The following is a 22,926-nucleotide window of genomic DNA, read 5'->3' as shown; positions in this document are numbered from 1 at the left end:
GCAGCTCCCAATATAAGATCCCTGCTGAAGATCTCTTTCAATAACTTTTTCTGGGTATTTTGGTATATCTAGAGTGGCCAGCTTTGACTTCAGGACATGTTCCAGTTCAGTCAAATCAGAATAAAGTTTCAACAAACTCAGCAAGCACCAAATAACAATTACAGAGATTATTTTAAACATGTATTGCATTGAAAGTGTGGAGGTTGGTAGAAGTCAAAAGGTTTCTGTTTATTATAAGTATTCTGTTGAAAATAAGCACAGATGCTTTGGGTGTTCAGTTAGGATACCTTTGGCAAGACCTGCACTTTTTAAAATCAATTGGTTCCTTAGAGATCAAGAAAGGGGAGGGGGAAAGGAGACTCCTGAATACAGAAATGAATTTTAACAAATTTCTCATGATTCAGTGATTCAAGGACAAAATGAACCACGAATACTGCTATAACTATTAAGCTTGGGTGATGGTACATTTCTATTTCACATTGAGGGGTAATTTTTAAGTTGCAAGTACTTAGGCTGAGTGTGATTACATTGAGCAACAAAGCAGTGGTCTTAGTAATGAAGTACACTGCTCTCCATTTGTGTTTTCATAATTTTATTTTGTTCACAGGTAATACAGGAGACACGGTACCTGATTGATGCTGCAGATACTGTACATGACAAGATCATGGAGTGTCGTAAGTCAGGTAGATGATTTCTCTTGAGTATCACAGTCCCTCTCTACGTTTCACAGTGTAACTTGCTATGCCATACCATTGAACAGAATATTTGTAAATTTATACCCCTTAAACTGCTGTTTTTCTTTTAATGAAGACATCAAAGGAACGTTCCTAGAACCTTTTGTAAACTTGAGCTCATCCTAAACTCTGCTGCCTGTATACTAATTCACACCAAGACCTATTTACCATTCACCCTGTGCTGATCCACATTGGCAGTACCTCAATTTTAAAATTCTCATCTTTGTTTTCAAATCCCTCCATGACCTCACTCCTTCCTAACTCTCTAGTCTCCTCCAGGTCTACAACCTCTCTGGGATCTCTGTACTCTTCCAATTGTGCCCTCCTACAATCGCTTCAGCTGTCTAGGTCTTAGGGCTGGAATTTCTTCTTGGAGGCAGGAATTGAAAGGCAGGATTAAACTGGCTGTCACAATCCTGCCTTCGTCACCAGGCTGCAGGGAAATAGAAGTTTCCGGAAACCATGGCCTTAATTGTCTAGAGACAGGCTTACCACCTCCAGTGGTAGGCCCCAGTCGGGGACAAAAGCAGTATGATACCGGAGCAGGCAGATTAAAAGGCCCACCTCCATTCCCAAAAATCATTGGCCCGGTTCTTCCAATGCAATCAGCAGCAAAGGTTCAATTGTATTGGGAAGGCCTCACAATCCATGGAAATTTAAACCTTCTGATCAATTTAAACTGCCCCCCTCACCCTAGCTCCGTCAACCTCCTCACTTCCACCCCATTACTGCCTCACACTCACCCATTCAACCCATCAACCCCTCATTTCCCTCACCATGACCACCCTCACCCCCTTCACCCTCACTCCTATCACTCTCACCCCCTTCACGCTACTCCCCTCACCCTCACCCCATCACCCATTGTCCACTTTATGAACAGAAGTCACAAGCCCTATTAGAACAGTTGGAAGCCATAAAATAGCCCATAAAACTCCCCAAACAAACCAACAGACTCTTCAAACCAGCTGTGTAAATGGAGTCAAGCATTTGCAAAATTATTAGACAGTTGGATTGTAGCCAAGTGCCCATTAACTCTCCCCAAGTAAACAAACTGATTCAGAACTGCTATGTCAACAAAGGTCCAGACTGAATACATAAAAGCGATCGGAAAAGCATAAACAATTAGACATTATCATCACCCTAGGCTACACTTGTAATACTGTAGACTGTACACTGCCATTGCATCCATTTCATGAGCTTCTTAAATTCACCTGAAGACTTTTCCACCATCTACAATGTTGATTTTTTTTACTTGCCAGCTTGCCAATTGACAGAAACAACAATCTAACAAACACATTGGCCCAGATTTTTGCTCCTGGACTGGACACACAGAGATGGGAGAATTCCCGACTCCACAAACCTGATCTTTAGAAATGGCTGCCGGACTTTGATTTTTTTTTCTCCGGTGGTTGGGGTGGGGGGTGATCGGAGGTCGGGGGCTACAATAGGAGTCAGGGCAGGTAACCCTGGAAATGGTAAGGGATTAATGGTGAGCCCAGTATGGGTTGGACGATTCAGGCACAGTTAAAAAACGGGTCTTCAGAAAGGCCCATTTGAGAGGTAAATCATCCATGGTGAAGTCCCTGTGCCTTGGAGGAGATATCATTGACTTGTCAACTGAGTGTCAAAGCTGTAAATGTTGTCCAACTGTTTGTGTATAAGATGGAAAATAAATATCCTTCTGTAATTATTTAGTGGTGCAATTAGCATTTAATAGTGACATAAAACTCTAATTTTAAGTTTTAATTCTTTTGTTAGTACCCTTGCAAACTACGTAAAAGCAATAAAAAATTGTGCTCTATGGAAATAATGCCACATGTATGCCACTAACTTGTATTTTATGTTCCAATATCTTGAACAGGACTTGAATTTCATGAGGAAATACATAATTTAGCAAAAAAGGAGGGTTTGAAGGAGAGCAAGTTAAGTAAAGCACTTGAAAGCTTTGCATGGAATATCACCGTATTGAAGGTACAGTAATAACTAGGTAAACTCTTCTGTGAAGATCATCAGAAGTCATGACTAAATTGCAGAAGTCATGACTAAATTGAGACAAAATGAAAATTGCACCTTTTGAGTGAGAAGATTTGAAGGATTCACAAATGATTGGTCCAATTGTAATTTAGAATTTTGCACAGAGACAAATTGTATTAACTAACTAAATCACCAAGCGGGATGACGGGGGAGAAAGTTACAGGGCAGAAGGGAGGCCAGCATTTATCTTTTTTTCTTAGCTTGTACTAGAATAAAGTGCATCAGGTTGTAAAATAGGTGGGCAATCAAATCCTGTTAGATTAAAATGACCCTTTTTGGATCTGTGTGCTAATTTTTCAAATCAGCTGCTGTTTTGAAAATACAAAACCTCTGGACTTAACTCTGAGGAATTTTATGACCAATTCCTGTGCACCAAAACTGGAGCTCCCAAGTTCTGTGGCTGTTTGTTCCCAGCAATGGTCCATTTGCACCCATGAGCAGCCAAATATACATGCACACGAGACTGTCGTTACAAGCCAGTCATACCGAGGTGCATGTTGTTCATGCAAGGGACGGGGTAGGGAGAGAGGATAGCAACTGTGTTTTTCTGGACCTGCTGCTGAAGCCAACTTCATATCATAGAATCACAGAACGTTTACAGCACAGATGGAGGCATTTGGGCAGTCAAGTGCACACTGGCTTTCTGCAAGAGCATTTTAACCAGTCCCCATACCCTACACTTTCCAAGATGCCACTGGATTTTTTCTTCAGGTCCTTATCCAATTCCATTTAGAAAGCCACAATTGAATCTGCATCCACCATCCACTCTCAGGCAGTGCATTCCAGATCCTAACCACTTGCCCCTTAAAAAACTTTTGCTCAGGTGGCCTTTGGCTATGTTGCTGATCAGCTTAAATCTGTGTTCTCTGGCTCTTGACCCTTCAACCAACATGAATAATTTCTCTATGTGCGGGCCCCGCACGTCCATGTGTAAAATGACATGCGGTGACATCAGGTGATCATCCCGACGTCACCGCGCGCCATCACGATATTTCACTGGGCGGGCGCACGATTAAGTCCGACACGGGCCCGCCATTAATTAACAGGCCACTTAAGGCCTTTTAGCCTTCAATCAACGCTGATTTTTTGGCGCCCATGTGATCTTCGGTTCAGCACATGGACAGGCGTTGCGGGCAGGCGGGTAAGAGACATTTCTATTAACCTCATCCACGGACGGGATAAGAGGGCTCAGTGGGGTCGTGAATCTGCTTTGTGAAGTATTTATTGGAGAAAGTTTTTTAAACTTGCCTGTGTGATCTGCAGTGGTTCAGAAAGCACCCCAGCAGCTTTTTCTGGACTTTTAATCTTCAGGTCAGCACTCTGCAGTGAGGAATCTTTTACGGGCCTGAAGTTTTCAGGAAGCCTTCCCTTAGCCTGGGTATGGGATCTGATCTGTCCACTGGAGGCAGCTCCTCTGAGGAGGAAGGGAGGACTAGAAGGAGGAGGTGGCCAGGAGTGCACACTCAGCCTCCAGAGGAGCCACCTTTGGGAGTACAGGCACAGACATAAGTGGCACAGAGCCAAGAGGTAGTCCAAGGTGGAAGGGGCTGCAGAAGACGTCACTATCCTGCTGCCACGGAATACAGGCGGCGAACCATTTACCTCAACATGTCTGAAGTGCAGTGCCGAAGGAGTCTCCAACTGTCAAGGGAGACAGTCAACTATATCTGTCAGATGATTGGGCCTGAGATCTCCCCTAACCGTGTGGGTGGACACCCCATGCCAGTGGCTCTGAAGGTCACAGTTGCCCTCAACTTCTATGCCTCCAGCTCATAACAGGGCTCGGTGGGTGATCTTTGCAGTGTCTCCCAATCAGCTGTATACGCGTGTGTCAAGCAGGTCATAGACGCTCTGTTCAAACGTGCATTGACCTTTATCCACTTCCGCTGGGACCAGACAAGCAAGACACAGTGAGCCAGAGGCTTCGCGGCCATTGCTGGCTTCCCCCGCGCCCAGGGTACAATAGACTGCACACATGTGGCCTTCGTCGACAGGAAGGGCTTCTACTCCTTGAACGTGCAGATAGTGTGTGACTACGGGAAGCTAATTCTACAAGTGTGTGCAAGGTACACAGGCAACTCCCACGATGCCTGCATCCTTAGACATTCCCAGGTGCCAGGTCTCTTCAGTTCTCCAGCCCGGCTGGATGGATGGCTGCTGGGTGACAAGGGCAATCCCCTCAGAAGGTGGCTCATGACGCCTCTCCGCCATCCAAGAACAGAAGCTGAGCAGCACTACAATAGGAGCCATGCCAGCACAAGGGCTGTGCTGGAGAGAGCCATCGGTCTTCACAAGATGCACTACCAATGCCTGGACCGCTCAGGGGGTGCACTGCAGTACGTCCAAGATCGTGTCACAGTGATAGTAGTTGCATGCTGCGCTCTCCACAACCTTACTCTGGAAAGGGGGGACACAGTGGACGATGAAGACATCGACGCAGTGGCTGCGGCTGCACACGATGAGTCCAGCAGTGACTCCGAGGATGAGCATGCTTAGGGGAATGGTGAGGGGGTAGATGCTGACCCAGGAGTACTCCACAGAGGCAGGGACACCCGGGATACTTTAATCCAATGAACCTTCAGTTAGCACAACACAGATGGATCACCAGGACAAGCCTTGCCTGGCACCTCGATACCCGATACCTAAGTGCAAAATCTGCCAGGTCATCAGCAGCAACTAAGGGCCTTGTACATAAAGTTGAATGTCCAAATGAACACTCATGACGCTTTTCTTAAACATACACACGCAGAAGAAACGAGGCACCCTCAGCTATGGTCACACATCTGGCATTTAATGTGTGATTCAGAAGTTCTCACAATTATTAAACAATAGTGTAAACAATCGAAAATAAATCATAAGGACCTAATCTCGGGCCAACACAAAAGCACCAGTGAAAAACCCGGGGTGTGCCTAATGTGCCTTATGCTTTCATTTCCGGGTGCTACGTCTTGGTGCTGCCCCATCGCGTGGAGTCGCATCTGAGACAGCCTGCTGACTCTGCTGTCCTGTTGGCCTCGATGACCTTGGCAGTCGTCCTCTGGCCCGTGGAGCCTGTGCTGATCCTGCCTGGGAGGGAGCTGCCAGTTCCACAGCTGGCATCTCCCCAGTCATTGCAGCCTCACCGGATGACATGGTCACCGGGAGAGGGGCGGAGGAGCTGGTGCCCTCACCCGGAGCGCCCTGAGAGGAGCCCATAGAGACGACAGACAGCTGCTGCGCCAATGTGAGGTCACCCAGGACCTCCCTGCTCACCGTGGATGGATGGGTAACGAGCTGGGAAGCTTGATGCCCACCCCATCTCCCACACTGGCAGTGACCAGCTGAGGTCATTGCCGATGTGAGGGTTTGCTGGCCAGAGCGCATCCCCAGGAAGTCCTGGCGGGTCTCCTGGAGTAAGCTCTCCATGAGAGTCGCCACTCTCTCCACGGAGGATGCATGGCGCTCGGACATGTGGCACATTGCTTCGGTGATCGTCCGCGTAGCCTCCTCCACCACGGAGACCAAGCCAAGCATAGCCTCATTTATCACACCCAGATGTTCCCTCACACCTGGCTGCATTTCCTGCAGCTGCTGCGTCGCAGACGACTCCAGAGGCACATCATCAGGCACCGACTGAGCATGTGCCTGGTCCCCTGCAATCCTCCGATTGCTGGCGCCATGGGCACTCTCTGTCTCTGCCAGCTCCTCCAGTGACTGTGAAGTGCCCTCACCACTGTGCCCCCAGGAGAATAGCCGATGTTCCAATTCCCACCAAGGTGCTAGTATCTGCACTGATGCCTGCCTCGCAGAAATGGTGTGACGCTGGTGAGACTTCAGGGCTCTCAGGTATGAGAGGGGGCATCTGCTGATCGTCCTCCTCCCAGCCATGCTCTGATGATGCTGAAAGGAAGAACAAGGACAGTGGATCAGTTAGCGTGCACGCACTGACAAACTTCATCCCTGTCCCTCCAGCTTATTATGCACTCAACCTTCTAGAACCATTGGCCCAACAATGTTGCAACAATAACTAATTTAACAATCATCAGTGCTATGGCTGTTGGGAGGACAATGCTGACCTCACTGTTGGCCTTAAATACCTGGCTGTGCCACCCTAGCCTCACCGACACCAGTAAACCTGGGTGCATGGTGCCTCTCCAGCTCAAAGGCCTCCTGCTCGAACCGGGTTAATATGAAGAGCTGTGCCTGGCCACCTCCAGTCCTCCCACGCTCGGAGGTGTTATGAGCATTCTTCTCCTGAGAAAGAGAGAAGACCATTCATTAGGGCAAATTGCACATGGAGTCTGCTCGTGCACGCCACAGCCCAACCAGAGTGGGGCATATCAGGCCTCCAGTGCCTCCTGTCCCCGCTGATGCTGATCACTCAGACAATGATGGTACGCTCTCCATCCCCCAACACCCGATCGGACACATGCTGCGTACATCACATTAGGAACCACACGGTATTTCCTTCCATAGCAAGGAGGCGCAACCACGTGCAGCGTAGAGGGCAGCAGATGGTTCTTGGCCACGACACCTTGAGGGTCCCCTTCCACCATTTCATCACCCTGAATAGGACATGTCCTGGTGTTCTGAGTATGCGCCTAGCTGCATCTCCAGCAGGTTGCCCCCAAATTAGTCATGTGCGACTAAGAACAACACATGGTGCGGGGGAGAACTCACCTCCTCATGACCCACTCAGACTGACCTCAGCATGGGCACTATCTGCTTGGCCATCCATCAAAGGAAAAATGCCCTACATGATTCAATGCAGTCACGACATTAAGACTTGGCGGGGGGTGCCTCAGAGGGTAAGGCTACCTGCTGGGTTAAATGCCCAATACCAACATGGTATTCAACCTGCCAGAGCGCAACAAGTCGTTGAAGCGCTTGCAGCACTGGATGCAGGTGTGCCGCACCATGTCGTGGGAGCTCACCACCTCCGCCACTTGCTCACAGGCACGTTTGGTCATGTTGTGGGGGGCTTCCTCCTCCCATCCTGGGTGACCAACACCTCCCGCCGTGCTGCCACCTCCTCGAAGAGGAAAGCAAGGCATTCATCAGAAAAACGAGGGAAGCATTGGCCCCCTGCTGGCCTACCCTGCAGCCTGCCCTGCTCCTCTGGCATACCCTGCAGCCTAGCCTGCTCCTCTACCCTTCCCTCCAGCCTGGCCTGCTCACCTGAACCCCTCTGGTCCACCCTGGAACTGGCCATTGTGAGCAGCCTACAAAAGGCTGCCAGACCTTCTTTTAAACAGACTGCTGGGTTGCCATTTGACCCGGTGGTCTGTGCACGCCCACTGCCGCCCGCACACTCCCGCTATCCACGGGAGTTGGCAAATACACTGGGTAGGCCTTAATTGGCTCACCCGCGTAAAATGACAGCACGGACCCAATCGCGGGTGGCGATCGGGTCCGCACCCGCCCGCACCCGCTCCGCTCCCCACCCCCCAAACGGAAAATCCTGGCCTATGTCTCCTGTCGTGACCCCCGTTATTTTGAAGATCTCTAGAAAATTTCCCCTCCACCTTGTCTTTCAGGAGAACAGTCCCAGCTTCTCCAGTCTATCCACATAACTGGAATACCTCTTCCCTGGAACCATTCTCAGGAATCTTTTCGCAACCTCTCTAAAACCTTCACACCTTTCATCAGGTGCAGGGCCCTGAACTGGACACAATACTCGAGTTGAGGCTGAACCAGTGTTTTGTAAAGGTTCATCATAACGTCCTGGTTTTTGTACTCCATGTCACTATTTCTAAAATGAAGATCCTGTAAACCTTTTTAACTTTTCTCAACCTGCCCTGCCACCTTCAATTATTTCTGCACAGATACCACAAGGTACCTCTGATCCTGTACCTACTTTGGATTGTAACCTTTAGCTTATCGTGCCTCTCCTTGTTCTTCCTACCACAATGTATTACCTCACACTTCTCTGCATTAAGTTTCATCTGCTGCATGTCCGCCTGTTCCACCAGCCTGTCGGACCTCTTGAAGTCAGTTACTATCCTCACTGTTCACAATACTTCCAAGTTTTGTGTCATCTAAAAATTTTGAATTGTGCCCTGTACACCCAAGTCTAGGTCACTAACTTATATCAAGATAAGTAGTGATTCTTGTAAGATCCCAGGGGAACTCCACTGTATACTTTCCATCAGACCAAAAAACATTTGTCCACCACTACTCTCTGTTTTCTGTCACTCAGCCAACTGCATATTGATGTTGCCATTTTCCCTTTTATTCCATGGGCTTCAACTTTACTGGCAAGGCAATTATGTGTTATTTTATCAAATGTTTTTGAAGCCCATATAGAGCAACTGCGTTACCCTCATCAACCCTCTCAATTACCTCATCAAAAAACTTAATCTGGTTAGTTATACACAATTTACCTTTAACAGATCCATGCTGGGGGTTTCCTTAATTGATCCACAAGTGTCCAAGTGACTGTTAATTTTATCCTGGATTATCATTTCTAAAATCTTTCTCATCAACTAAGTTAAACTGACTGGCCTGTAGCTGTTGGATTCCCTCCTACACCCTTTCTTGAACAATAATATTTGCAATTTCAGTCCACCCCTGTACCTAAGGAAGACTGGAAAATATGACCAGCTCCTCCATAAGTTCTAGCCTTACTTCCCTCAGCATCCTGGGATACATCCCATCCAGCCCTGGTGATTTATCAACAGTACAGCCAGCCTTTCTAATACCTCCTCTTTATCGGTTTTTAGCCCATCCAATATGCCAACTACCTCTTCTTTCACTATGACTCCAGCAGCATTTTCTTCCTTGGTGAAAATAGATGCAAAGTAGTAATTTAACAGCTCAGCAATGACCTCTGCCTCCATGCATAGATCCTCCTTTCAGTCCCTAATTGCCCTCACCCCTTCTCTTATTGCCCTTTTATTATTTATATGCCTATATAATAAGACTTTTGAATTCCCTTTTATGCTAGCTGCCAGCTTCTCATACTCTTGTCTCTCTTATTTCCTTTCTCACTTTCCCTCTGAACTTTTCATATTCAACCTGGTTCTCACCTGTATTATTAACCTGACATCTGTCACATGTACCCTTTTCTTGTTCCATCTTAGTCTCCATCTCTTTTGTCATCCAAAGAGCTGTGGCTTTGTTTGCCCTATCTTTTCCCCTCATGGAAATGTATCTCAACCATATCTGAATCATTTCCTCTTTAAAGGCAGCCCATTGTTCCATTAGAGTTCTGCCACCAATCTTTCAATCCAATTTACCTGGGACAGATCCATTCACATCCCACTGAAATTGGCCCTTCTCCAACTAAGTATTTTTATTCTAGATTGCTCCTTGTTCTTTTCCGTGGCTAATCTAAATGTTATGATAGGACGATCACTGTTCGCTAAATATTCCTTTACCTACACTTGATCCACTTGGCCCACCAAATTCCCCAGAACCAGATCAAAGCAATTTATCGAGATGGCAGGTGCAAGGGTTTTATGGTGAATTTTATGGGTATTTCAGTAGAGAGTATGAAAGTAAAGTTGTTGTATGAGTGACAATATAAAGTATTATAATAGTGGCCTGGAATTTTCCTATGGTGGGTGGGGGCGGGCGCGGAGCCAATCGCCGCCCACGATCGGCTGTGTGCTGCCATTTTATGTGGGCGGGCCAATTAAGGTCCGCCCAGCGTAATGCGCGGCTGGTAGCCCTCAGCGCTACCTATCTGGGCGGGGGGGAGGAGGCAGAGTCGGGGCCTGTGCCCTTTCACGCATGTGTGCGAATGAGTGCAGCAGTCTCCCTGAGGCACGGAGCTGCCTCGGGGAGATTGAATAGAGAATAAAACATTTTAATAAATGATGTAAAAATTGATTTCAACATGTCCCCTCATGTGACAGTGTCACATAAGTTGGGACATGTTTGTGAAGGTGGGAAAATTATTGATTTTATAAAAGCTTCAGGAAACCTCATCCCACCCATGGATGAGGCTTCCTGAAAAACGTGAAGGCTGCTTGGGCTTTTGGCTGCCTGCCAACCTTAAGGTTGGATGGGCAACGTTCTCAACGTTCTTAATTATTTTCTTAATGGCCTTAATAGGCCGTTGACATTTCAGCGGGTGTGCAGCCAACTCCTGACATCGGGATGCACACCCAACAGCATCGCGCGTCATTTTACGCAATGGCATATCGGGCCCGCCCCCGCACACCGACCGGAAGATTCAGCCAGTGAAATTCTAAAAGGATTTCTGGAAAACATATTTGAAGTGTATATTTACATATAATTGAATACAGAGCATATTGGGAGCTTTTGAGAATATCACAACAATCACTTCAAAGAGGCCTTTGATGAAGTAACAGAGAGGTTCCGATGAAAGGTCATCGATCTGAAATGTTAACTCTATTTTTTCTCCGAAGGTGCTGCTTGACCTGCTGAGTATTTCCAGCATTTTCTGTTGTTATTTCAGCTTTCCAGCATTCACAGTATTTTGCTTTTGTTACAGAGAAGGTGAAGATAGTGCGGTAGGTATATATACGGACTTTCAAAAGGCACATTATGAAATACCTTATAACAGTCTTATTCATAAAATAAAATAGCAAGGTCTTTAAGGGACAGTGGTAACTTGACATACAGTTGGGCCCCCCTGAAGTTTCAAAGATTACAGCCGATTCTTATAGTAGCAGTCTGCCCATGGACATGTCTTCTGCTCATTTCTCCACACCTTTCATTCCTGTGCTTTCCTTTAGAGTTGCTCGTAAGACCCTCCTGTTTCCAACTTCAGTGAGCAATATGACTAGGGAAAAGGATGCATGCGGTGGTTTCCCATTGCCTTCCTGATATGTACTTAAAGGAAACTCAAGTCTTCATCCCAAAGAATCGTCCACCTTTGAGCAATCATTGTCCCTCAAGGTTCTAACTCTTCTGCCATCACCACCGAAAATTCACTAGTTTTGGAGTTAGTCATGGCTTGTAACCCTGAGAATGGGACCCTTACCTGGGTCTGGGGCAATGTGCAAAAGGGCTGCCACCCTCCTGAGGCCTCAAATAACCCGACTACCCAGGAAAAACTTGGCAACATAGTAAATAGTGAGCACTGATAGTAGCAGACTTCAGGACATAGTCTGGAGGCAGATGGAGTTCAATGCAGTAAGTGTGAAGTGATGCTCTTCAGGAGAAGCAACATGGAGAGGCAGTATAATCCAGATGGTACCATTTTGAGAGGTGCAAGAACAGAGGGACCTCGGGGTGCATATTCACAAATATTTGAAGGTAGCAGGGAAGGTTAATAAGGCAGTTAAGAAAGCATGTCAGATACTTGGCTTACAAATAGGGGCATTCAATACAAAACCAAAGAAGTCATGCTAAACCTTTTCAAATCTCTGGTGTGACCTTAACTGGCATATTGTGTACAATTTTGAGCACCACATTTTAGAAAGGCAGCCAGTGCCTGAAAGAGAATACAGAGGTGGTTTACCAGAATGATACCAGGAATAAGTAAGTTCACTTATGTCGCTAGATTTGCAGAGTTGGAATTGTTCTCCTTGGAGCAAAGCAGGTTAAGGGAAGACCTAATAAAGATATTCATAATTATGAAAGTTTGATGGACTAAGTAGGGCCACGTGCTAGCGAGCTCAGAAATAGGAGAATAGCGCAGATGAATACGTGGCTTAAGAGTTGGTGCAGAGGGAGGGTTTTAGATTCCTGGATCACTGTGACCGTTTCTTGGGAAGGTGGGACCTGTACAAGCGGGACGGTTTACATCTGAACCAGGGTGGGACTAACATCCTTGCGGACGGGTTTGCTAGTGCTGTTGGGAGGAGTTTAAACTAATTCGGCGGGGGAGGGGACACAGAATGTTAGCAGAATAGGGACACATCATAATACAGTAAAACAATCAAGTCAGAGGGAGTACAGCTGCATTAAGTTTCAAGGGAGTAAGGCAAGGCTGGATGGCCTCTACCTTAATGCCAGGAGTATTACAGATAAAATGGATGAGTTAAGGGTGAGGATTGACATGTGGAATTTTGATATTATAGCCATCACTGAGACGTGGTTGAGGGAGGGGCAGGATTGGCAGCTCAACATTCCGGGATATAGAATCTTCAGGCAAGACAGGGAGGGGGTAAAAGAGGAGGAGGCATTGCATTATTAGTTAAGGAGTCAGTTCCTGCAGTAAGGAGAGATGATATCTTGGAGGGGGCATCGAATGAAGCTTTGTGGGTAGAGCTTAGGAATAAAAAAGAGGCAGCCACATTGTTAGGCATTTATTATAGACCCCAGATAGTCAGCAGGAAATTGAGGAGCAAAGATGTGCACAATTTACAGAGGTGTGTAAAAACAAGAACAATAGGGAAATTATATTAGGTGATTTCAACTTTCCCAACATTAATTGGGATAGACATAGTGTTAAGGGCTTGGATGGAGTGGATTTCTTGAAATGTGCACAGGAGACCTTTTTAGGTAGAGGGTCCAACAAGGGACAGAGCAGTGCTGGACCTAAATCTGGGGAATGAAGCCGGACAGGTGACTGAAGTGGTGGTGGGCGAGCATTTTAGTGATAGCGACCACAACATGGTACAGTTTAAAACAAAAACAGAAATAAAAATACCTGGAAAAACTCAGCAGGTCTGACAGCATCTGTGGAAAGGAACACAGTTAACGTTTCGAGTCCGTATGACTCTTCAACAGAACTAAGGAAAAATAGAAAAGAGGTGAAATATAAGCTGGTTTAAGGGGTGGGGGGGGTCGGACAGGTAGAGCTGGATAGAGGGCCAGTGATAGGTGGAGATTGCCAAAAGATATCATAGACAAAAGGACAAAGAGGTGTTGAAGGTGGTGATGTTATCTAAGGAATGTGCTGATAGGTGACGTTAAGGGTAGAAAGCAGGACGAGCAAGGTACAGATAGCCCTAGTGGGGGTGAGGTGGGGGGAAGGGATCGAAATAGGCTAAAAGGTAGAGATAAAACAATGCATGGAAATACATTTAAAAATAATGGAAATAGGTGGGAAAAGAAAAATCTATATAAATTATTGGAAAAAAGGGGGATCGGAAAGGGGGTGGGGATGGAGGAGAGAGTTCATGATCTAAAGTTGTTGAACTCAATATTCAGTCCGGAAGGCTGTAAAGTGCCTAGTCGGAAGATGAGGTGCTGTTCCTCCAATTTGCATTGAGCTTCTCCAGTGAAGTACATTGCATCAGGCCAAGGACGGACATGTGGGCATGAGAGCAGGGTGGAGTGTTGAAATGGCAAGTGACAGGGAGGTCTGGGTCATGCTTGCCGACAGACCGAAGGTGTTCTGCAAAGTGGTCACCCAGTCTGCGTTTGGTCTCTCCAATGTAGAGGAAACCGCATTGGGAACAGCGAATGCAGTAGACTAAATTGAGGGAAGTGCAATTGAAATGCTGCTTCACTTGAAAGGAGTGTTTGGGCCCTTGGACAGTGAGGAGAGGGGAAGTAAAGGGGTGGGTTCTGCGATTGCATGGGAAGGTGCCATGGGAGAGGGTTGAGGTGTAGGGTGTCCCGGAGGGAACGATCCCTACGGAATGCCGCCAGGGGGGGTGAAGGGAAGATGTGTTTGGTGGTGGCATCGTGCTGGAGTTGGCGGAAATGGCGGAGGATGATCCTTTGACTGCAGAGGCTGGTGGGGTGGTAAGTGAGGACAAGGGGGATCCCATCATGGTTTTGGGAGGGAGAGGAAGGTGTGAGGGCGGATGCGCGGGAGATGGGCCGGACATGTTTGAGGGCCCTGTCAACCACCGTGGGTGGAAAACCTTGGTTAAGGAAGAAGGAAGACATGTCAGAGGAACTGTTTTTGAAAGTGCCATCATCAGAACAGATGCGACAGAGGCGAAGGAACTGAGAGAATGGGATGGAGTCCTTACAGGAAGCGGGGTGTGAGGAGCTGTAGTCGAGGTAGCTGTGGGAGTCGATAGGCTTGTAATGAATATTGGTGGAAGGTCTATCACCAGAAATTGAGACAGAGAGGTCAAGGAAGGGAAGGGAAGTGTCAGAGATGGACCATGTGAAAATGATGGAGGGGTGGAAATTGGAAGCAAAATTAATAAATTTTTCCAGGTCCAGATGAGAGCATGAAGCAGCACCGAAGCAATCATCGATGTACCGGAGAAAGAATTGTGAGAGAGGGCCGAAGTAGGACTGGAACAAGGAATGTTCCACATACCCCATAAAGAGACAGGCATGACTGGGGCCCATGCGGGTACCCATAGCCACACCTTTCATTTGGAGGAAGTGAGAGGAGTTTAAGGAGAAATTGTTCAGTGAGAGAACAAGTTCAGCCAGATGGAGAGTAGTCGTGGATGGGGATTGTTCGGGCCTCTGTTCGAGGAAGAAGCGGAGAGCGATCAGACCATCCAGGGGGTGGAGGTGGAGAGGGATTAGACGTTCATGGTGAAGAGGAGGCGGCTGGGGCCAGGGAACTGGAAATTGTTGATATGATGTAGGGTGTCAGAGGAATCATGGATGTAGGTGGGAAAGGACTGGATAAGGGGAGAGAGAATGGAGTCAAGATAGCAAGAAATGAGTTCTGTGGGGCAGGAACAGGCTGACACGATCGGTCTGCCGGGACAGTCCTGTTTGTGGATTTTGGGTAGGAAGTAGAAGCGGGCCATCCGAGGTTGGGAGACTATGAGGTTGGAAGCTGTGGAAGGAAGATCTCCAGAGGAGATGAGGTCAGTAACAGTCCTGGAAACAATGGCTTGATGTTCAATGGTGGGGTCATGGTCCAGGGGGAGGTAGGAGGAAGTGTCTGTGAGTTGACGCTCAGCCTCTGCGAGGTAGAGGTCAGTGTGCCAGATAACAACAGCACCACCCTTGTCAGCAGGTTTGATGACAATGTCAGGGTTGGACCTGAGAGAATGGAGTGCAGCAAGTTCAGAGAGAGACAGGTTAGAGTGGGTGAGAGGAGCAGAGAAATTGAGACGACTGATGTCACGCCGACAGTTCTCAGTTTAAGTTTGTTATGGACAAAGAAATAGATAAGTTGCAAAAAAATGTTTTGGATTGGGGGAGAGTGGATTTTAGTAAAATAAGGCAGGATCTGGCCAAGGTAGGCTGGGAACAGCTACTTGTGGGGAAATCTACAGAGGAGCAGTGGGGCGGCATTCAAAAAGGAAAGGGGAGGGTACAGGCTCAACATGTTCCCTCTTGGGTGATAGGAAGGAGTAACAAGCCCAGAGAACCATGGATGACCAGAGACATTCAGGTTACGATGAGAAGGAAAAGAGAGGCTTTTAGCAGGTACAAGAGAAGCAAATCAGCGGAGGCATTAGTGGAGTACAGAAAGTGCAGGGTGGAGCTTAAGAAAGCAATTAGGAGAGCAAAGAAGGGATATGAGAAAGCTCTGGCTGGTAAAAGTAGGGAAAATCCCAAGATATTCTATAAGTATATCAATGGGAAGAGGATAACCAGGGAAAGAGTAGGGCCCATAAGGGACCAAGGGGGCAATCTGTGGGTGGAGCCAGAGAACATCGCTAGAGTGTTAAATAAACACTTCACATCCGTTTTCACCCAAGAGAATGAGGATGAAGGCATCGAACTCGGGGAGAGAGACTGCAAGGTTCTTGAGCAAATTGATATAGGGAGTGACAAGGTATTGGAGGTGTTGGCAGGCTTAAAAGTGGACAAATCTCCAGGTCCGGATGATTTGTGTCCCAGACTGCTGAGGGAGGCAAGGGAAGAGATCGCAGGGGCTCTGACCCAAATTTTTAATTCCTCTCTGGCCACGGGGGAGGTGCCAGAGGACTGGAGAACAGCTAATGTGGTTCCGCTATTTAAGAAGGGTTGTAGAGATAAGCCAGGGAACTACAGGCCAGTGAGTCTCACGTCAGTGGTAGGGAAACTATTGGAGAAAATTCTGAAGGAGAGAATCTACCTCCACTTGGGGAGGCAAGGTTTGATCAGGGATAGTCAGCATGGCTTTGTCAGAGGGAGGTCATGCCTAACAAATTTGATTGAATATTTTGAGGAGGTGACCAGGTGTGTCGATGAGGGTAGTGCAGTTGATGTAGTCTATATGGATTTCAGCAAACCCTTTGACAAGGTCCCACATGGGAGACTTATAAAGAAGGCAAATGCACATGGGATGCAGGGTAATTTGATAAGGTGGATTCAAAATTGGCTTAGTTGTAGGAGGCCGAGGGCGATGACAGAAGGATGCTTTAGTGACTAGAAGCCAGTGTCCAGTGGTGTACCACAGGCATCTGTGCTCGGTCCCCTATTATTTGTCATTTATATAAACGACATAGATGACTATGTCGGGGGTAGGATTAGTAAGTTTGCGGATGACACAAAGATTGGCCAGGTGGTTAGTAGTGAGGTTGAGTGTCTTGGGCTACAGGAAGATATAGACAGGATGGTCAAATGGGCAGATAAGTGGCAGATGGAATTTAACCCTGAAAAGTGTGAAGTGATACACTTCGGAAGGAGTAATTTGACAAGGAAGTATTCAATGAACAGCATGACTCTAGGAAGTTCTGAGGAACAAAGGGACCTTGGCGTGTGTGTCCATAGATCTCTGAAGGCAGAGGGGCATGTTAGTGGGGTGGTGAAAAAGGTATATGGGACACTTGCCTTTATCAATCAAGGCATAGATTACAAAAGTAGGGTGGTCATGTTGGAGTTGTAAGGAACCTTGGTGAGGCCACAGCTGGAGTACTGTGTGCAGTTCTGGTTGCCACATTATAGGAAGGATGTGATTGCACTGGAGGGGGTGCAGAGGAGATTCACCAGGATGTTGCCTGGGATAAAATTTTTAAGTTATGAAGAGAGGTTGGATAGACTTGGGTTGTTTTCGTTGGAGCAGAGAAGACTGAAGGGCGACCTGATCGAGGTGTACAAGATTATGAGGGGCATGGACAGGGTGGATAGAGAGCAGCTGTTCCCCTTAGTTGAAGGGTCAGTCACAAGGGGACATAAGTTCAAGTTGAGGGGCAGGAGGTTTAGGGGGGATGTGAGGAAAAACTTTTTTACCAGGCATGTCATAACATTCAAGGCTATGGGCCAAGTGCTGGTAAATGGGATTAGGTAGGTAGGTCAGGTGTTTCTCACGAGTCGGTGCAGACTCGATGGGCCGAATGGCCTCTTCTGCACTGTGTGATTCTGAGAAAAAATTTCTTCACACAGAAGGTTGTTGAGACCTGGAATGCACGACCTGAAAATTGGTGGAATCAGTTTCTATAGGAACTTTTAAAAGACAATTGGGCATGTACTTGAAGAAGAGGACTAACTTGCAATGTCATGGGGAAAAAGCTGGAGTATGGGACTAAATCAGCTCTTTCAAAGAGCTAGCATGAGTGTGACAGACCGAGTGACCTCCTGTTGTGCTTAGGGTGGCACTCTAAGGGTGACACTCGTTCGCATAGCAACATCTCAAAGTGGCGCTACATAAAGTACATTGATTCCCTGGGGACAGACAGTGCCACGGGCCACTACCTGCACAGCCCATGTGGGTTTCTCCATTGTTATCATTGCTGAACGTCATGCAACCCATGCTGGTAGCAACCCACAGAGCTGTCTGCCCCCTGAGAATCAACGTCATCTATGTAGCACCACTAGAAATGACACTACACAAATGAATTCTTCTCCAAAGATTATATGAATGTAACTGAAGGAACAAATTTTAGTTTACAATAAACATTTAATGCAATTAAATTTACCATAAACATTAAATTTTGATCAAAGGCCACAACTTATTGGCATAAGTGATTATGGCCCAAATCTTCCGGTCTCCAGATCGTCGGACATTGAACATATGGCCAAAAATGCACATTAGGATCCTGTAGAAGTCCTGACGCGCAGACCTACGTGGAAATTGCCCAGGAGGTTTACATTTCTGATGGACAATTGCCTGTTCCACAGGACTCACCGCAAATGTCTCTGACTCTGAGCTAAAGTTGGTGACTTTGGACAAACCTGCAGGACCTACCTGGATAGTTGCCCAGGATATGTTAGGCAGATTTAACTACACAACCAACTGCCAATAAGACCCCCAACCACCCGCCTACTCCCTCGATCCCCTGACCACACGACTACCCACTCCGAACCGACCCAACTAACCCCGACAACCCAACTACATCCTCCGACCTGACCTGATTGCCCTCCAACCACCTCACCTCCCCCAACATGATCCAAATACCCCCCGACCACCCTGCCAACCTAACCTGACTACCCACTTCACCCACTCACCCACCTACCATCTCGCCATTACCACCACGCTCACCTAGCCACCTCACCTATTTACCCATACACCCACCTGCCCACCTACCCATTCACTCACTCACCCACCCACTCATTCACTCATTCATCCACTTGTCCATTCATCCACCTCCCCATTCACCCACCCGCCCACTCATCCACCCACCTATTCACTCACTCATTCACTTATTCATTCACTAACCCACACTCATTCATTAAAAGACTGGACCTTTAAATACTTACCAGAATCCTTCACTGTCGCTGGGTCAAAATCCTGGAGCTCCCTCCATAACAGCGCTGTACCTACACCACATTGACTGAAGGCAGCTCACCAACACCTTCTTACGACCAGTTAGGAATGGGCAATAAGTGCTGGCCTAGCCAGCGATGCCCACATCCCATGAATGAATAAAAAAAAAGAGGGCTGCAGCTAGTTCCTTAAAAAGGGGGGTGAATCTTCAGTGCTGACCCTCTTTGCAGATCTCTACATGATTCCTGCACAGAGGGAGTTCATCTGGATGCTCCATTCCGGTTTGGCCTTTTCAAACGTAACCAGCTTTCTGTCTGATCAGTGTTGGGTGCAGTCGTTCAAGCTCTGACCAGATTTGGGCCATTATTTCTAATTGTTGCACGATCAGCTGCTTTTTTGAGGCGGGGCTGATGAATGTTATTGTAGCAAAGAAAAGGGAGAATTACTTGACGTCTGTATACACTTTACATGACCTAGTGCTGCATCTTGTTAACATGAATGGCTAAAGTAGAAATTTCTATTCCGTAGCATTGAACATTCCTGGCCTTAATGAGCACAAAAATAATTACCGACAAAATCCAGAAGTTTATGAATACAAACTGTTTCTTTTACCATTGGTTACTGTGGGGTTGATTTTTGTGTACTTGTATAAATCAGTTCTAAATAGTTAAGAACTCATGCCAATCCCACCAGAACCATGCTACTATACTGAGGTCAGCAGTGTGCCTGCAAGGATATAGAAGCAGACCTAAGTCATGAAGAAAATCTCTCAACTCTAGAATTTCTTTTTGCTTGCCCAGCCACACGGAAGAAGACTGAAAAATGACACTGCTTCTTGTTTATCTTTCAGAAAGTGTAATTGAGAGCTGTGCAAGAGTTCTGTTCTCAGCCAGTTTTTCTTCACTGTTGGCTGACAGTCACAAACTGCCACCTCAGTGATATCATTAGGATGTAAACGTTATAACAAGCTTTTAATACAGCAGTAATCCACACTATGTCTACATAACATTGGACATTGAAATCCTGCATGTGCTATTTTACATCACTGGGCATATTTGTGTCAAATTCCTGTGTATGCTATTTTAACTAAGTTGTTAACTTGTTTAAGTAAATTAACAATTTTGTTCTAATAGCACACAGGGAATTGGTGCAAACACGTTAATCAATCAGAGTGACAAGAATAGTGTGTATAAGAACTTCAGCTCCTGTTTTTAGCAACTGTTATAAACTTTTTGAAATTAATAAATGTTCACAGTTTTTTCACACTCATATGTTTCTTTGCACTCTGAGCCAAGACATTTTTGGTGATATATGTCATTAGATTCTTGTTGAGTGAGGAGTTTCATCTCAGTGTTCATAAGTTTTGTTTGATTACAAAATAACAAGAAGCAAGGAATTTTCACAGAAAGCTATAATTACAATCTTCCTTTTTTCCTCATGCGTCTTATTTTCTATAAATTTTGGCTGATACACACTTAGCAATTTGGTTGGGATTTAAATGCATTATTGGCTGCTGTTTAAAGTGAATTTGGAAGATGATCATGTTTGTAAGCATGTTAAAATATTAGTGAATGGATATAATCATAGTCCTTTTTTACATATGCAGGGGCAGGGTGATTTACTGAAAAATGCTAAGAATGAAGTGCTGGAGAATATGAAGCAAATCCAAACTGCTTGTATCTCATGTGGACTGAGCAAGTCAGGAAGTGGAAGTGCAGAGATGAAATCCAAACAAAGTCTTCGGGAAATACAGAAGAAAGAAAACAGATAGTAGAATAAAATCTCACATAATTCCAAAACCAGCCCCAGTAGCTTGATTATGGAGTCAAAATTACTGCTTGTAGTTAACAGCCAATTTATCCCCATGGATGATACCGAAGATACCAAGAAAGCCTTTAGAAAGTACAATACTTAATATTTAAAGGAACAAATTTTATGGTATATACTGCAATAAAATAATTCAATGAAAAACACATTAAAGTGATATTTCTAATATTCCTATAACTTGCCTTCAAACCTGCATTTGTAGCTCACTTAAAATAAAGGAAGAGAGCAGGAATTGACAAAATCATAATTGGCACGCATTTTTCTTTACATTTTTCATTGTTAAATTATACATATATCAGCTTTTTAAATACATTTTAATATGAACAAAAATATTCTACTATACATTTTTGTTATGCATAGTATTTTTTTCTGCTGTGAGGCCATTGTATGTAAATACTGCTTTTATTTTTAAAAACCTGTTCATATATAAGTTGAGGACTTGTTTCAAAATTGTATCCTGAAATGTCCTACAGGTACTGACTCACTCTGTAAACAGCTGGGGAACGAAGTTGAGCTTGGATTCTGTAATAAGAAGATATCAAATATTAATTCTTAACACTATAAAATGGCTTTACCAAAGTAAAATTTAGTTTACTAGAGTAACTCCTTGAGGAATATAACCATAGTGACAAACACAAATTGTGACAAAATGAATATTTTTAGTTATTTCTTTGAAATGTTGAGGGGAAAGTAATATTCCACAATGCTGTGCATCCTTTTTGTTTTCAAGTGCCTTGTTATTCTGTGAAATTTTCATATCCCTCAATGCCTTACCAAGGGCAGAATTTTCTGCCTGTCGGGTGGGCGGGCCCGACCCAATCTCTGGCGGGCGGGGAGCCGACCCCTGCCAGCGAAGCGGGCTGCAGCGCCATTTTACGTGGGCGGGCCAATTAAGGCCCGCCCAGCGTGACGTCCAGCGGAAAGCGCTATGTGCTTCCTGTTCGGGCGGGGGCGATTCCCTAAAAGCGAGAGTGCGCTCTTTCGCGCATGCGCACAAAAGAGCGCACATCTCCCTGAGGCTAAGTGCTGCCTCAGGGAGATCGCTTCCACTTTGAAAAATATTAAAAATAGAAAAAAAAGTTCCCTAACATGTCCCCCTCCTGTGACAATGTCACATGAGATGGGACATGTTCATAATTTACAGAATAACTTTATTAAAATGTTTAAATCCCTGCATGAAATCTCATCCTGCCGCTGGATGTGATTTCATGTTTTCTCTATTTGCCACCGGGGCTCCTGGCCTGCCCGCCAACCTTAAGGTTGGACAGGCAGGTCCTTTAATTGTTTAAATGATCCTGTCAATGGCCTCAATTGGCCATTGATAGGTCGGCGGGCCTGCAGCTGATTTTGCTGCACCCCCGCCTTCCTGAAAATTTAAATGGGGCGGGATGATGTCGGGGGTTCTGCCCGACGTCATCCCACGTCATTTTACGTGTCGGCAAGCGGGCCCCACCCCCTGCTCGCTGACGGCAAAATTCTGCCCCAAGTTTTTCCAGTGACTGCCTGAGCCATACAAGAACCAGAGAGATCCTTGGTTGGTGTTCGGTTGGTGCTAGGTTACCCTGCCTCAGCCAAGACTTTGGTGTAGTAAAATTGGACAGGGTTACCCACTACAAGAAGTTACTGCTTCTTGTAGTGGGAGGGGACAGTTTCTGGGAACAAAATTAACATCCAGTTTTAGTGCATCCAGTGAAATAGCCTGCTCACTGTCAAGCCCCACACAGTAATAAATAGTGAATTGGCTGAGGCTGAAGCAAATTTCAGTAAATGTCTTCAAGAGTGGAGAGGAGAGGAAGAAATTCAAAATGGAAAATAAATTGCATTAACTCTTTTTGCAGATATTGTCTAATTCAAAATGGATATTTGCAAAGTTGCAAAAGTTGACCTTGCACATGTGTATGAAGTTTAAAAATAAATGGTTTCCTCAGA

At 46.0% G+C, this 22,926-nt stretch overlaps 1 protein-coding gene across 2 annotated transcripts in view; it reads left to right on the top strand.

Moving 5' to 3' along the window:
- LOC144686515 (inactive phospholipase C-like protein 1) overlaps positions 1-22,614 on the top strand; it is a 453,264-nt gene extending 430,650 nt beyond the window's left edge. For both annotated transcript variants that reach the window (XM_078551817.1, XM_078551816.1), the window contains 3 exons: positions 608-683; positions 2,596-2,705; positions 20,777-22,614. In XM_078551817.1, the coding sequence (XP_078407943.1) occupies positions 608-683; positions 2,596-2,705; positions 20,777-20,941 (351 nt within the window). In that variant the 3' untranslated portion in view covers positions 20,942-22,614. The remainder of the gene's footprint in view (positions 1-607; positions 684-2,595; positions 2,706-20,776) is intronic.
- Positions 22,615-22,926: the final 312 nt, after the last annotated feature.

Source organism: Cetorhinus maximus, chromosome 11 (assembly GCF_964194155.1).
Source record: "Cetorhinus maximus chromosome 11, sCetMax3.hap1.1, whole genome shotgun sequence".
Taxonomy (NCBI): Eukaryota; Metazoa; Chordata; class Chondrichthyes; order Lamniformes; family Cetorhinidae; genus Cetorhinus; species Cetorhinus maximus.
The sequence above is the reverse complement of the archived record's forward strand: the minus strand, read 5'-3'. Positions and strand labels throughout refer to the sequence as shown.